This window comes from Stomoxys calcitrans, chromosome 1 (assembly GCF_963082655.1).
Source record: "Stomoxys calcitrans chromosome 1, idStoCalc2.1, whole genome shotgun sequence".
In the NCBI taxonomy this organism is placed as follows: Eukaryota; Metazoa; Arthropoda; class Insecta; order Diptera; family Muscidae; genus Stomoxys; species Stomoxys calcitrans.
The window spans coordinates 21,022,024-21,036,298 of record NC_081552.1 but is presented as its reverse complement, the minus strand read 5'-3'; the positions used below and the strand labels follow the sequence as shown (position 1 = coordinate 21,036,298).

At 40.0% G+C, this 14,275-nt stretch overlaps 1 protein-coding gene across 1 annotated transcript in view; it reads right to left on the bottom strand.

Annotated features, from left to right (window-relative positions):
• Window positions 1-3,687: 3,687 nt before the first annotated feature.
• Window positions 3,688-14,275, bottom strand: part of LOC106086955 (dynactin subunit 1) — a 28,321-nt gene continuing 17,733 nt past the window's right edge. Inside the window, exon 4 of the mRNA XM_013251794.2 lies at window positions 3,688-6,633. Coding sequence (XP_013107248.1) covers window positions 4,231-6,633 — 2,403 coding nt within the window. The 3' untranslated portion in view covers window positions 3,688-4,230. The remainder of the gene's footprint in view (window positions 6,634-14,275) is intronic.

Sequence of the window (14,275 nt, the reverse complement as noted above, 5' to 3'; positions counted from 1 at the left end):
TATATAGGAATTTCTTTGCGGTTGATTGCTGTATTATTTACTAATTGATTGATTGCTGTATTATTTATGTTAGAGGGGCCGATAAGCACATATTTTTTTTTTCGTTTTATCATTTGATTCGTTCGCCAAGCCATTGAAAACAGCTGATTTTATAAAGGGAAAATAGCGGTTTTCAATGACTTGGCTAACGAATCGAGTGACAACAAATAAAAGCGTGAAAAGTTTGGCAGGGCCGAATCTTACACATCCATGGTAGAGGGCATGGATCTCATTTGTCATTTTTTTGCCCGATATTTCTTTATAGGCAAACAAAGGATAATGTATAAAAATTCCAAAGCTATTGGAGCTATTTCAAGTTATCAACCGATTCGGACCAGGCTTGGTTGCGCTGTTGGAGTAAAAGTAATTGTGCAAAATGTCAGCCAAAATTTAATAAGAATTGATTGAGAATTGTGGCTCAAAAGACCTATTTCGACCGTTCTTGGCACAGTTGTTGAAAGCCGTAACAGAACATCACGTTAGCCAAATCGGACAAAAATTACGGACTTCAGGGTCTCAAGTCCATAGCTTTCTTATAAACCGATTTTTCGATTGTCCTTGTTCGGTACCTAGAAGCTTTAATTTTCGCCCGGTTTGACAGAAATTTGGTACGTAGAGTAAAATTACGGATTTCAACCAATTTTATTTTGTGTCAATTATACGCAGAATCCATGGTGGTGGATTTCAAAGATTCGGCCCGACCGAACTTAGCAAATTTTTGCTTGTTATACCCACCACCGAAGGATGGGGGTATATTCATTTTGTCATTCCGTTTGCAATACATCGAAATATCCATTTCCGACCCTATAAAGTATATATATTATTGATCAGCGTAAAAATCTAAGACGATCTAGACATGTCCGTCCGTCTGTCTGTTGAAATCACGCTACAATCTTCAAAAATAGAGATATTGAGCTGAAATTTTGCACAGAGTATTTTTTGTCCATAAGCAGGTTGAGTTCGAAGATGAGCTATATCGGACTATATCTTGATATAGCCCCCATATAGACCGATCCGCTGATTTAGGATCTTAGGCCCATAAAAGCCACATTTATTATCCGATTTTGTTGAAATTTGGGACAGTGAGTTGTGTTAGGCCCTTCGACATCCTCCGTCAATTTCGCCCAGATCGGTCCAGATTTGGATATAGCTGCCATATAGACCGATCCTCCGATTTAGGGTCTTAGGCCCATAAAAACCACATTTATCATCCGATGTTGCTGAAATTTGGGACAGTGAGTTGTGTTAGGCCCTTCGACATCCTCCTTCAATTTCGCACAGATCGGTCCAGATTTGGATATAGCTGCCATATAGACCGATCCTCCGATTTAGGGTCTTAGGCCCATAAAAACCACATTTATCATCCGATGTTGCTGAAATTTGGGACAGTGAGTTATGTTAGGCTCCTCGACATCCTTCGTCAATTTGGCCCAGATCAGTCCAGATTTGGATGTAGACCGATCTCTCGATTTAAGGGTTTTTTCCCATAAAAGGCGCATTTATTATCCGATGTCGCCGAAATTTGGGACAGTGAGTTATATTCAGCCCTTTGACATCCTTTGTAAATTTGGCACAGATCGGTCCAGATTTGGATATAGCTGTCATATAGACCAATCCTTCGATTGAGGGTCTTAGGCCCATACAAGGCGCATTTATTGTCCGATGTCGCCGAAATTTGGGACATTGAGTTAGATTAAATCCCTTGACATAGTTCTACATTATGGCACAGATCAGTCAAGATTTGGATATAGCTGCCATATAGACCGATATCTCGGTTTTAGATTTTGGGGCCAGAAAAAGCGCATTTATTGTCCGATGTCGCCGCAATTTGGGACAGTGAGTTGTGTTGGGCCCTTCGATATCCTTTTTCAATTTCACTCAGATCGATCAAGATTTGGATATAGCTGCCATCTAGACCGATATCTCGATTTAAAGTCTTGGTCCCAAAAAAGACGCATTTATAATCCGATTTTACTGAAATTTGACACATTGACTTATGTTAGGCTTTTCGACATCCATGTTGTATATGGTTCAGATCGGTTTATTTTTAGATATAGCTACTAAAAAGACCAATATTTTGTAATACATAATTGAACCGTGACTTGTACTTATTAGTATTTGGTCCAAATCGGATCATATTTCGATATAACTGCTATGGGACAAAAGGTATGCAAATTTCACTGGATTTTGATGAAAGGTGCTTTACATATATACCCGAGAAAGTGGATTTCAAAGTTTCGCCCGACCGAACTTAGCAAATTTTTACTTGTTTTTTGTTATAAAAGCACAGTGGCTTAAAAAACATAAAGAAATTTTTGTTTTCGAAAATTTCTAAAGAAAATGAAACAATTTAAGTGCTCGGAGTCGGTATCGAGCAATCTTCCTGCTCAACTCCGCATCCCTGGTGAGCAGACCGGCCTTAACAAGCCCGAAATAAAGGTATTTGGAATTAAAACACTGCCATTCAAGAGGCATACATGTAAAAGCAGAATAGAAGAAATTGGAAAAATTTTGTTCCATAAATATAAAAAAGGCGCAGCGGAGTGGGTCCTGTTCAGCAAGTCTCTTCTCTTGTTCCACACATTTTTATACCCACCACCGTAGGATAAGGGTATATTCATTTAGTCATTCCGTTTGCAACACATCGAAATATTAATTTTCGACCCTACAAAGTATATATACTTCGGATCATCGTAAAATTATAAGGCGATTTAACGAAGTCCGTGTGTCTGTCCGTCTGTCCCTCCGTCTGTTGTAATCACTCTACAGGCATCAACAATTGAGATATTGAGCTGATATTTGGCACAGATACATCTTTTTGATGTATGCTGGATAAGTTCTTGAACGGGCCAAATCGGGCCATGTTTGAATATAGCTCTTATATAGACCGATTTGCCGATAAACGGTATAATGTCCATAAAAACATTTTACAACAGTGAGTAGTTTTAAGCCTCCTGATATCTGACCCAAATATGGTTCCGATCAGACTTTATTTAGATATGGCTGCCATATAGTCCGATCTGCCGATAAAGGGTAAAATTTGAAACAGTGAGTAGTTTTAGGCCATCTGCCATCCGACCCAAATATGAAAAAATGGGACTGTATTTAGATATAGCTGTCATATAGACCAATATGGCTAAGGGTTAAGGGTCTGAAGCTCATAAAAGCGTAATTTAGCACCCGATTTTGTTGAGAGTTGAAATACAAAATTCAACAGTGACTTATATTTATAAGACCACTCAATATCTGTGCCGAATTTGGGTGCATAAGTTATCCAATTTTCATCGGATTGTGACGAAAGGGAATCTACATATATACCCGAGGTGGTGGGTATCCAAAATTCGACCCGGTCGAACTTAAGCCTTTTTATTTGTTTTTATTTATTTTTGTTATTTTTTTTTTGAAATAAGGCATATTTATTGAGTATAAAAATTGATTCGTTTCATTTCTTCTGCATCTGTGCCTTAAGTAAAATAAAAAAAATATATAATGTACACGTATATTTTAATGATAATGATAATAATTCTCTTTTTGTTTTTTTTTTTGTTCTGTTCAATATAGAGTAAATGTCTTTTGGAGTTAGTCACAATTGAAGTTTTGATTATAAAAAATTTTCTTTATTAAAAAAAAAGTTGATGACGATAAATTAGAAACTAATACATATAATATTGAATTTAAAGCAAAATGTAATACCAAGATTAATATAAATTATGATAATATAGAATGGCAAAATTTATCATTGCTAAGCAATTAAATTTTTGCTGTGAATAACTCATAATAGAATGTGCTTGGATACTATTTGCATATGGATAAGATACACAAAAATAGGATTAAATAACCAGAAAAAAAGGAATTTCGAAAGATTTTACCATTAATTAGATTTGTTTTCGGGGTGATGCATACATTCAAGAAAAATCTCTTAGTTATCCGCTATCCAAAGATTCTTGAGGTAAATTTGGAAGGTATTTCCTTCCCAATAGTTTTTGTGTGTATAGAATTTTAAACAGTTGTTCCTTAGTTAGAGGAAAAACGCTTTAAATCCGAAATTTTGTGCCTTTATATAGTTATTTTTTTACAAGTTTATCTCTGTCTATTCTATTACTCTCTAGGTGTTTTTATCTCTTGCTGCTCTTGCTTCGACTGACTTATGGTAATTACCTTAGATTTTAACAAGAATCCCCTCGCACTGCCTTACAATTGCAATACCCTTTTCACTTCTACAGTGGGAAAAATTCCAAACTCACTAGCCGCTGCTCTGTGGGGATGACGCTGCAAATATTCCTGCAATATCTCTGCGGCCAAGTTATTGGCTTTGTGACTTATTTCTGATTTCTGGGGTATGGGCATATGCTTGCGTTGCATGGCCACTAGATTGTGTGTATCCTTGGAGGCTTTGGGATTTGTTTGCAGCAGCGATAAAGCCCAGGCATGCTTCATTTTGGTTAGCTCAGCCTCTAGCTCGATAATGCGTTTGTCCTTGGGCTGTGGCACAAATATAGGATCGAACTTTTTAAGCTTCAGCTTAATCTGTTCGGCTTGCAGGCGCAATCTCTCGTTACGCTCGCTATTAAAGACATGTTTCAGCAATTGCAGTTCCTCGGCTATGAGCGGTGTTGCTCCAGTGGTGTGGGTGGAGAAGGAAGTATTCGTTGAGTTGGCCGAGGGTGCTGTGGTAGATAAGAATGAGGAATCAGATCTCTTGGCACTGCCACCGGATGTCAACTTGAGTTTCTCTCTCAAATTAATCTTCTCACTCTCTAAGGCTTCAATGTCGGACTGCAGGTGATCCATAGTTTCCTCGAATTCTTTCTCCTTCTTTCTAAGCATATCCTGAGCTTCATCGAACTTGTATTTCCATTGCACAGCCGAGTCGTATTCAGCCTGTAACACTGAGAGTTTTTTCTCAGCCAAGTCCTTGCGTATTTGCATCTCGGAAAGCTCATTCTGTTTCATCTTAGCGGCCAGCTTCAATTGTTTGATATCCGCCTCGCGATTCTCCAAGGTGGCAGCCAAGACATTCTTTTGTTCCAATTGCTTCTTGATCATTTGTGCTCGTAATATGATGGGTGAGGCAGGTTTCTCTTGCTTTTGATTTGCCATGGACATAATTTCGTATTCCTTGTCCAGCAGATATTGACCCACTGTTTGTAAATCATTGTTGGCTTGGCTTAAAATGCCCTTGAAATTTTGGGAAGGACCACGATCATCCTGCTCGTAGATCTTCTCACATGCTTGGGACAAAAAGTCCCAGTATTTGGCTGGATCAATGCAATGATCGTTGGCATTATCTCCCTCTATGGAGGCCACAATGCTGGCCAATGATTGCTTATTGGCCAAATATAAGGCGGACATAATGCGGGAGAGAGCATAGGTCAACTGACGCATGAATTCCAGCTTGGTGGGGGAAATGCCACACTTGATGACATGCATATCCTGAGGCAAACGTCTTCTGATCAGCTTGACCTGCTGCTTAATGGACTCCACATTGTCACCCAGGAATTGCATGAGCAAAGCGGCATCACTGGTTGAGCCCTCTTGCCTTAATATGGCCCGAGCTATGGCGGTGTCATTCAAAACACTCTCGCAGGCCGATTGTATGGCAGCCACACAATCGCGTACCATTTGTGTCTCATTCAACAGATCTTCACCAGCCAGCAACACCGAATTCATGGCATTAAAGAAGGCCACACATTTCTCTATGTTATCGGTGGTGGAATTCTCATCCAATTGATTGGACTTCAACAATTCAATAATGCCATCAATGGTCTTCTCCTGGGCTATCATTTCGGGCATAGAGGAACCAGCTCTTAGCAAAGTGTCCGGCTGGCAACTGTTCAGACCATAAAGAATCTGATGCAAAGCGCACTGGAGATTGTGTATGTAGTGCATGAGACGGCACTTAAAGGCGTACTGCTGAACACTATGGCCCTGGATAATGGATTCCTTGGTGACATTTTCCACAGCTGGGAAACGTTCCCGGGTCTGGCTAATGACAATGCCACATTTGAAGACCAAACGAGAAATCAGAAGTATAACCAAAATAGAGTCATGGTCACCACCACGGCTCATAAAAGACTCCGGCATAAAGGCTGTCAGCATTTGGACATGCTCATTAGCTTGTGACAATTCGATTTGTCTCAATTGCACATCGATGGCTCGAGTGTAAGCCTTGGATTCGGCAAACATTTGCTTGTAGTCCACCGATTCAGTGGCTATCTTCAGTTGATTATCCTGCAAGGATTTTTGTTCATTATTGGCTGAAGCCTTATCTCTCAGATCGATGAGTTGATCATTAAGCTTCTGCACCAATTCACGAAATTTGGTAATGGTTTGGTCTCTATCGTAAATGGTTTCTATGGCTGCATCCCTTTCACGCAAAACCTCCTTTTTGGCGGCATGAGCCAAATCCAATTCTTCGCGCAAATCCATTTCCAAGTCATGGTTGCTCTCAATCAACTGCTCGTGGACCTCCTCCAGGGCTTCGAGTTGGGCCACCTCCTCTTCCAGAAGTTTAACACGATCTTCCAATTCAAATTTCTTATCGGTCAATTGTTCCACCATGGTTTCAGCACCCAAGGCGGCATCGACTTGTTCCTGTAAGCAAAAAAATTAAGAATTATTCTTTACAGACAGATTTGTTTTGTAGGTGAGTTTTGTAGTGATAAGTCGTATATAGATGTGGTATGTGTGAGCAAATTTCATATAATAAGAATTCAATTTTCGCATTACCTCCTAGCCCAATTGTTGGCCAAAGAATTTGTGAAGAAAGGAAAAGAAATCATTTGATGAGTTATGGATCATGCAAAAATTTACAATTTTAAGTCCGTAAACTTTAAAGGAATTTTATCAAAGTTCGATTATTCCAAACTCCTTAAATACTTGATATTGTATGAGGCGAGCTATGAAAAACTATGGAACTAGTACTATAGGTACTAATGGCAGTATGTGTAGAGATGCAGTGTAGGTGATTTTGGTTTTTTTTTAATAAACAGAGTGTGTCGAGAAAAACAGTTTGGTAATGGAGGGTGGAAGCGCAACGTTAGGGGAAAGAGATGATTTAAGAAAAAGTGTTCTCGAAACTTAGTTGATTTTTACGAATCTAGCAACCTGGGTCGCTAGCCGCTTTAAGCGGAAAGCTTAGGTCCATTGTAGGAAATTGTTTTGAAATGTCTGGAGTCGATAGTCGAGTCCATACCAGATGATATGATTTATATTTTGGAATGATCGTTACTCACTAGGAGGAGGAGAAGCTAAAGTCAGCATCCCCTTGTATCCAGCTATCAGGTCTATCTATCAGTAGCCCATGGTCATAGCCCCTTGGCTAAGCTGTACCCTACAGCAGCCGACCACCCCCCATTTACGTGACCATCGTAGCAAGCGTCCATCCTATAAACGAGCACGCACAGCGTAGGGGTTCACTGGTTCATTAGTCTGATCATCAGCTATCCTGGGCGGATCATCAGCCGCTTGATGCACAGCCACGCTTTAACGGTTCGAAACTTCGAAAACTGCTTCGAAGACGTTCTTTGAATCTCCTAACCCGTCTTGACCTTAAATGGCCGGAAGTCAGGACCGCCTGATTACTCAGTAAGATTAGGAGTATTCACTTGTTTATTAACCTGAACAGCATTCGCCAGTCCACCTGGCCAGATCATTTGCCACCTGATTCTCTGCCACGCCTGATTAGCCAGGACTAAATAAAGCCTCATAGCCGTCTCCATGGATCGAAGACGCCACTAGGAGATTCAAACTCCTAACTAGTGTTATCGTCAAGTGGCCGTAGATGCTCTTTGAATCACCTTACCAGTCTTGATCGCACATGGCCCGACACCAGGGCCGCCTGACTTTCTACGTACATCGTGATAGACGGATCGGACGGCCACTACTGTATCGAAATGGACTTCAGACCGCGAAGATCTCAGTCTGAAAGACCTTACATCCGTCCTTATATGACTCCCCATTTTAAGAAAACATTGAAGCCCAATGTCTATGCCTCTTACCAATTTGGACCCATTTTATATAGAGCAGGTCCGGGGAAGGTCAGGAGCTCAAGCCCAAAGCTCTTTGGTGCATGTAAATAAAATTGGAAGAGGCAAGTTCAGGAGTGCATGCGTACGCTTCTGCCTGGATTAAGAAGAACCACGGATCATGGTTCTGCTCGGTTTGCCAGAAACGCTTCCGTCGTCGGTCGGTTGTTGTTGTAGCCACATTTGTAGGTAGTGGCGATCCTTATCCAGCTCCTTTAAGTTATGTTGCTCCATTCCAGTCCAAAGGACATACCGCCGCGGGAACATGGTGGCCATTCGTTGCTTAAAGGCGCCAATAACTCACCTCATCATAGCATCACAGTCACTCAGTATTTATGCAAGAGCCGGTGCCGCCCCACTGAGACTCTGTGCTGGATATCGCTGATTGTCCGCGCCCGCCGTTGCAGCTACTCCGTGTGGAAGATTCCACTATCCGCTATCACAGCTATCTCGTGCCGGCAGGTGTCAGAGAGATGTAACTAGACTGACTACGGTTGTGCGTTCATACTGACTACGTTGTAAAGTCCCGGCACGGGATAGCTGTGAGCACCACACAGGCTGGAACATTGAGGTCCGTTCAGTGTGGTGTTCATTGCTGTCACGAGAAGCTTAGCTACGAGCATCCGGGCGCGTTCACAGGGTGCGAATAGTGAGATGCTATATCCAAATCTGAACCGATCTTGGCCAATTTAACGAAGGAAGTCGAAGGGCCTAAGACAACTCACTGTCCCAAATTTCAGCGAAATCGGATAATAAATGTGGCTTTTATGGGCCTTAGACCCTAAATCGGAGGATCGGTCTATATGGCAGCTATATCCAAATCTGGACCGATCAGGGCCAAATTGACGGAGGATATCGAGGGGCATAACACAACTCACTGTCCCAAATTTCAGCAAATTCGGATAATAAATGTGGCTTTTATGGGCCTAAGACCTTAAATCGGCGGATCGGGCCGATTTAAGGTCTATATCAAGATATAGGGGGGGGGCTATGGACAAATATAGTCGGGCTATATCAAGATATAGACCGATATAGCCCATCTTCGAACTTAACCTGCTTATGGACAAAAAAAGAATCTGTGCAAAGTTTCAGCTCAATATCTCTATTTTTAAAGGCCGTAGCGTGATTTCAACAGACAGACGGACAGACGGACGGACATGTCTAGATCGTCTTAGATTTTTACGCTGATCAAGAATATATATACTTTATAGGGCCGGATATGGATATTTCGATGTGTTGCAAACGGAATGACAAAATGAATATACCCCCATCCTTCGGTGGTGGGTATAAAAATGAGCTTTAGTTTTAGAAGCGTTAACACTGAACCTATTCTCCGCCATCCACACACGTAACGACTCCATTGCAGAATTAACTTTCGTCTGAAGAACATTCAAAAATCGGTTATCACCCGAGAAAAGCAATTGGATGTCATCAGCCTATGCAAATGGAGTACACCAACAATCCAGAAGAGAAAAAACATCATTGACAAATAACACAAAAAGAAGCGGACCTAATACTGAACCCTGAGGAACACCGATTCCTGTAAGATACGAGCATAACAATGTACATGCTCTGGTCGAAAACTTATTAAAGGACTTTAATTTACTAAGAAGAAGGCCATAATCCACTCTGTCAAATGCCTTTTCCAAATCTAAAGACAATAGCACGCAAAATGATCCACCCATGTTTGACCGGATAGAATCTGTCAAACCCAATATCAACGAGGCTGTACCCCTACCTCGCCTAAATCCACACTGGGCATCACAAATAAAACGATTACTTTCCAAATAGCCAAACATTTGAAATTTAATAACATGCTCGACAATCTTTGAACAAATAGGTAAAATAGAAATCGGGCGGAACTCCTTCAGAGCGTGATAAGACTGGCACTATTTTGGCTAATTTCCAATCGGACGGAAAAGAAGAAGTTAACAAAATAGAATTTACAAGGTGTAACAGATGACAAGACACAAGAGGATAGACTTTCCTAAGAAATTTTAATGAGAAACCATCTACACCTGCTGCATTGGCCTTAATGGCAGAAAATGCCTTATCCAACTCCCACAACTCCACACGTTGTAAAGCCAAACCATTATAGGCGTACTTCCCGAGAGAATTACTTTGGGAGTCCAATTGGTTTCTATTAAAGGTCGTATTCAAATCCTCCACATTCAAATCACAATCTTACGACTTGCAACTGCCAAGTCTATTGGATTTTAACAACGCCCAAAACTGCTTTGTGCTTTTATTGCCCTCAAACTGCAGTACATTCGCCTCCCCTCTAACTTTTCTTATAACAGATTTGGCTTTAGTCCTGGCTCTGCAAAAAATTCGCCACTTAACATTGGATCTATTCTCCAAGAAAGATTTAAAAGCCAAATCTCGAAGCGATAGGTGATATGAAATGAGGGGATTGCTAAACCAATCCTCACTCCTAGTTCTTATCATCCTTTTTTTTTATGGGAAACGCATTATGGATAGACCCAAGACAGCTACTAAAACTACTACATTGAAAATCAACGTCACTAGTGGAATACAAAGCGGAAAAATCAGTAGACGAAACAATTTCCTGCAAATCATCACAACTCAAAGCATTATAATCAACATATTCAAAGAACTGCAAAACATTAAGGACTGAAACGTTAAGGGACACGAAAATAAACGCATGATCCGATATACTGTGTTATGAGTCCTTGGTGGCACTAAATTGATTGGAGGCCTAACTAGCTCTTGACGGTCACTCTTGGGTGTGGCTTCATCCCATCAATCTAGCCCTAAAGGACTGCAACAATTAAAAAATGCAAACACAACAAACAAAACTAAGCAAAGCCAACACACACTTATGAACGAGGGGTAAGATGTTTTACCCTGGCCGCCCACCCTGCCATGGCCGCGAAGGTAATCCCTTCAGTCTCTGCGACCCCATAATCCGCCTCACTTTTCCACTTACCTTTCACTTCATCACCCCATTATGGTAAAACTTTAGCACATCATGTTCTTTAAAATGACAATTATATTATAAATTTGTTAATTAAACATGAGGCTAACCATAAATACATAAATAAACATTCCTCAAGCTATATGATGTTCATTACAAAAAAAAATAGTAAATATGACAGACAAAAAAATATATATATATATAAACTAAGAACCTTAATGCCTAAGAAGCCAATATTAAACACTGAAATTACACGAAATCACTAATGGCGACAATTTCGAATTCCGGACTATGTATTCATAACCCTCAATGCCACCGGAGGCGGTTATTCTAACCTGACTAGGATTTGAAGAAGCTCCCTAAAATCTAACAATCAGAATTAAAACGTATATTGCCTAACCACGGTAACCTCAAGTTCTGAACACTTAACCAGACGCGATTTGGCCAAAGACAAAAAAAAAAAACAAGAATTAGATTTCTATACGTTACAAGTTTAACTTTGGCTTGGCTAGCCTAAATAATTTCTAAAACTTAATCATAGCCTTATCTAAATATTCAATTATATTGTTCTTTTTTTTTTTTTTTGGTATCGTTAAACATATAAGATCTTTTCCTCGATTGCTGCTGTACTTTCTCCTCTTTTCGCGTCTTAAAATATGATTTACTGATGCCTAGACAGTTATCACAACTTCGTTCCAGCCGGGTTTTTTTTTTTTTTCTCTAACAAAGTTCCTTTTTCAAATTGTTGAGAATAAAATTGTTACCTGATTTCCAGGAATTTGTAGTCAGGAGGATTCAAACGGGGTTTACCAAAAAAATAGTACGCTGGTCACCACCTTTGCCCTGTCCCAGATTGTGACCAGCTTCTCTTGTTATTTTCGCCTCCTGAATTGATTATCCCAGGGCATCAATCGATGTCGTTTCAATATTCAGTCTCGACTAATGAGGCACTACTGGGAATAAAAATCAAATTAACCTCAAGTCAAATTTAAAACAAAACTTCAGAGCGCACCTGATTTCCACTAAAAAAAATAATTATTTTGATGTGACCGGCTGTTCAATTCTCACACTTTATCAGCTTACTTATATGCACTTTGAGTTATAAGTAACCAAAGCAAACTATTTCCTTTTTATAATTTTGGTACAAAACACCACAGTTCAAAATTTGATCTATGCGCACTCGCAACTAAAAGTTCTGCCTTATTCGGCTTTTGAATTCAAAATGGCTTGATCATCATCTTAGCAAGCTGGGCTTGGCCCAACCACTTCCATATTAGCCATCTTATCGAAACCTTTCCATTAAAACCTATTCTATTTATCCCTTTTTAGGTAGCTACTAACTATCTCCCTCTTAATTAATCTCTCTTACCCCGCCCTCTTATGTTACCCTTAATCTCTTATTTTAAACGTATAACAAATTTTAAATTCATTCATAAGATTCGGTGGTCCATCTAAATACAACGTTTACACTAACAAAAAACTACAACTACCCTTTCTCTCAGTTACATGGTAACCCTCAGTACTCTTTCATGCAACTGCGTATGTCAATGTGATTTGCCATTTGCGAGAAAAAACCCATAGAAGCACGCCGCCAAAAAATAATATTTTATACTAAATCAAGAAACAAGAAATTATTAAACGTTCCGGAGACAATAGGAGCCTGGTGGCTTGAATTTCCGTCTCATTGTCCACCACGCACCAAGATCAATCAACACCATATCACATAGCTTTGGGTAATTAATCGACAAAAGTGCATCAAATAGAGGGCCTAAACACTTGCCATGGTAAAGGCAAATTACCCAAAAACCGTGAGCCAAAGGAATCATGGTAATTTTGCACATCATTATTTGCCTTCAACTGCTCCCAACATCCAAAGGTGTGTAAATCATAAAAAAAACAGTGGCCAAAGAAACTTGCGCACATGCTGTGGTGCAGGGCCGTATCGAGGGTTCAGGCGCCCGCAACAAAACTCCTGGCCTTCTGAGTTTACGAGAAAAGGGCTGGTGTGCGGGTGTATGTCCGGCTTTGTTAGTTATTGTTCGTATAATGAAACGTGGGGAACACTCACCCCTGAGATTCCTGTAGCCGGGCATTACAATCTGCTTAGGGAAGTAATCCTTACATCACATGCCATAAGTGTTTTACTTTGTGATTCTTTTTTAGGTCTTCGGTGAGTTAATTGGCTATCATGCACTGCGTTGGATATTAAAACAGACTTCACCAGTGAACAAGGGTTAAAGTCATCAAAGTGTCACTCCACTCATGCGTAAGCTTTTGTACCAGTAGTTAGTTAGCCTGTTGTTATGTGGAATATAATGTACTGTATAGCCTTATGTACTGTATAAACTGTTGCAATATTATTCCATCCAGTGATCAACTATGAACTGTATTCATATCATATCTGGATCCTTTATATAGTAGTGCCAATTCTTTGCCATCTGGATGTTCATGGTCAATATTATTGACTCCGAATCTAAACGGTGTGTCGATAATCCTCTTCTAAAATTTCGTTAACAATTGAGACACAACAACGTTTTCTACGTGCAAAACAAAAAAAACAAGCATCACACATAATCTAAAGCTAAGTGTGTATAATTGTTTCAATAATCAACTTTTGCTTATCCTAATATTGCACGTATTTTATCACAGATGGGAGGTCTTCCATTATTGCACTAACTTTTTAGATCCTTTGAATGGTATATACCGATGGATTTCCCCTGCATTGATTCAACCTCGTACATATTATTTCCTACCGGTTTTACTATTCTACATTTTAGAAATTTTCTGCAGAATTTGGCGTTTATTCCTTTCTGAAAATCACTTAGCACAGTGTTACGCCTAAAAACCTCTTGACCCGGCAAAAAATTAACATTTCTAGCACGTAGGTTATATCTTTTCGAACTTCGTTCATACGCTTCATGCATTGATGTTCGGATCTTTTCACGAATAAGTGACAGTTTGTCACTAGTGGGTAAGTCATTTAATTCGTGGTCATCCAGGGACAGAAGTTTCCTTGCGAGCTTATAGTCGGTTCCACTAAAGAATCTGTGCAGACCAAATAATGCAAAGAAGGGTGTCACTCCAGTTGCCGTATGTACTGAGTTCCTTAATGCACATTCAATTTCGGACAAATACATGTCCCAGTCCCTGTGATCTTCTTTGAGGTAAGCCCTGATTGCAGCCAGTACAGACTGGTTTACTCTTTCTGCAGCGTTTGACTGGGGCGAGTACACCGCCGTTCTTAAATGTCTTATCTTGTACGCCTCGATCA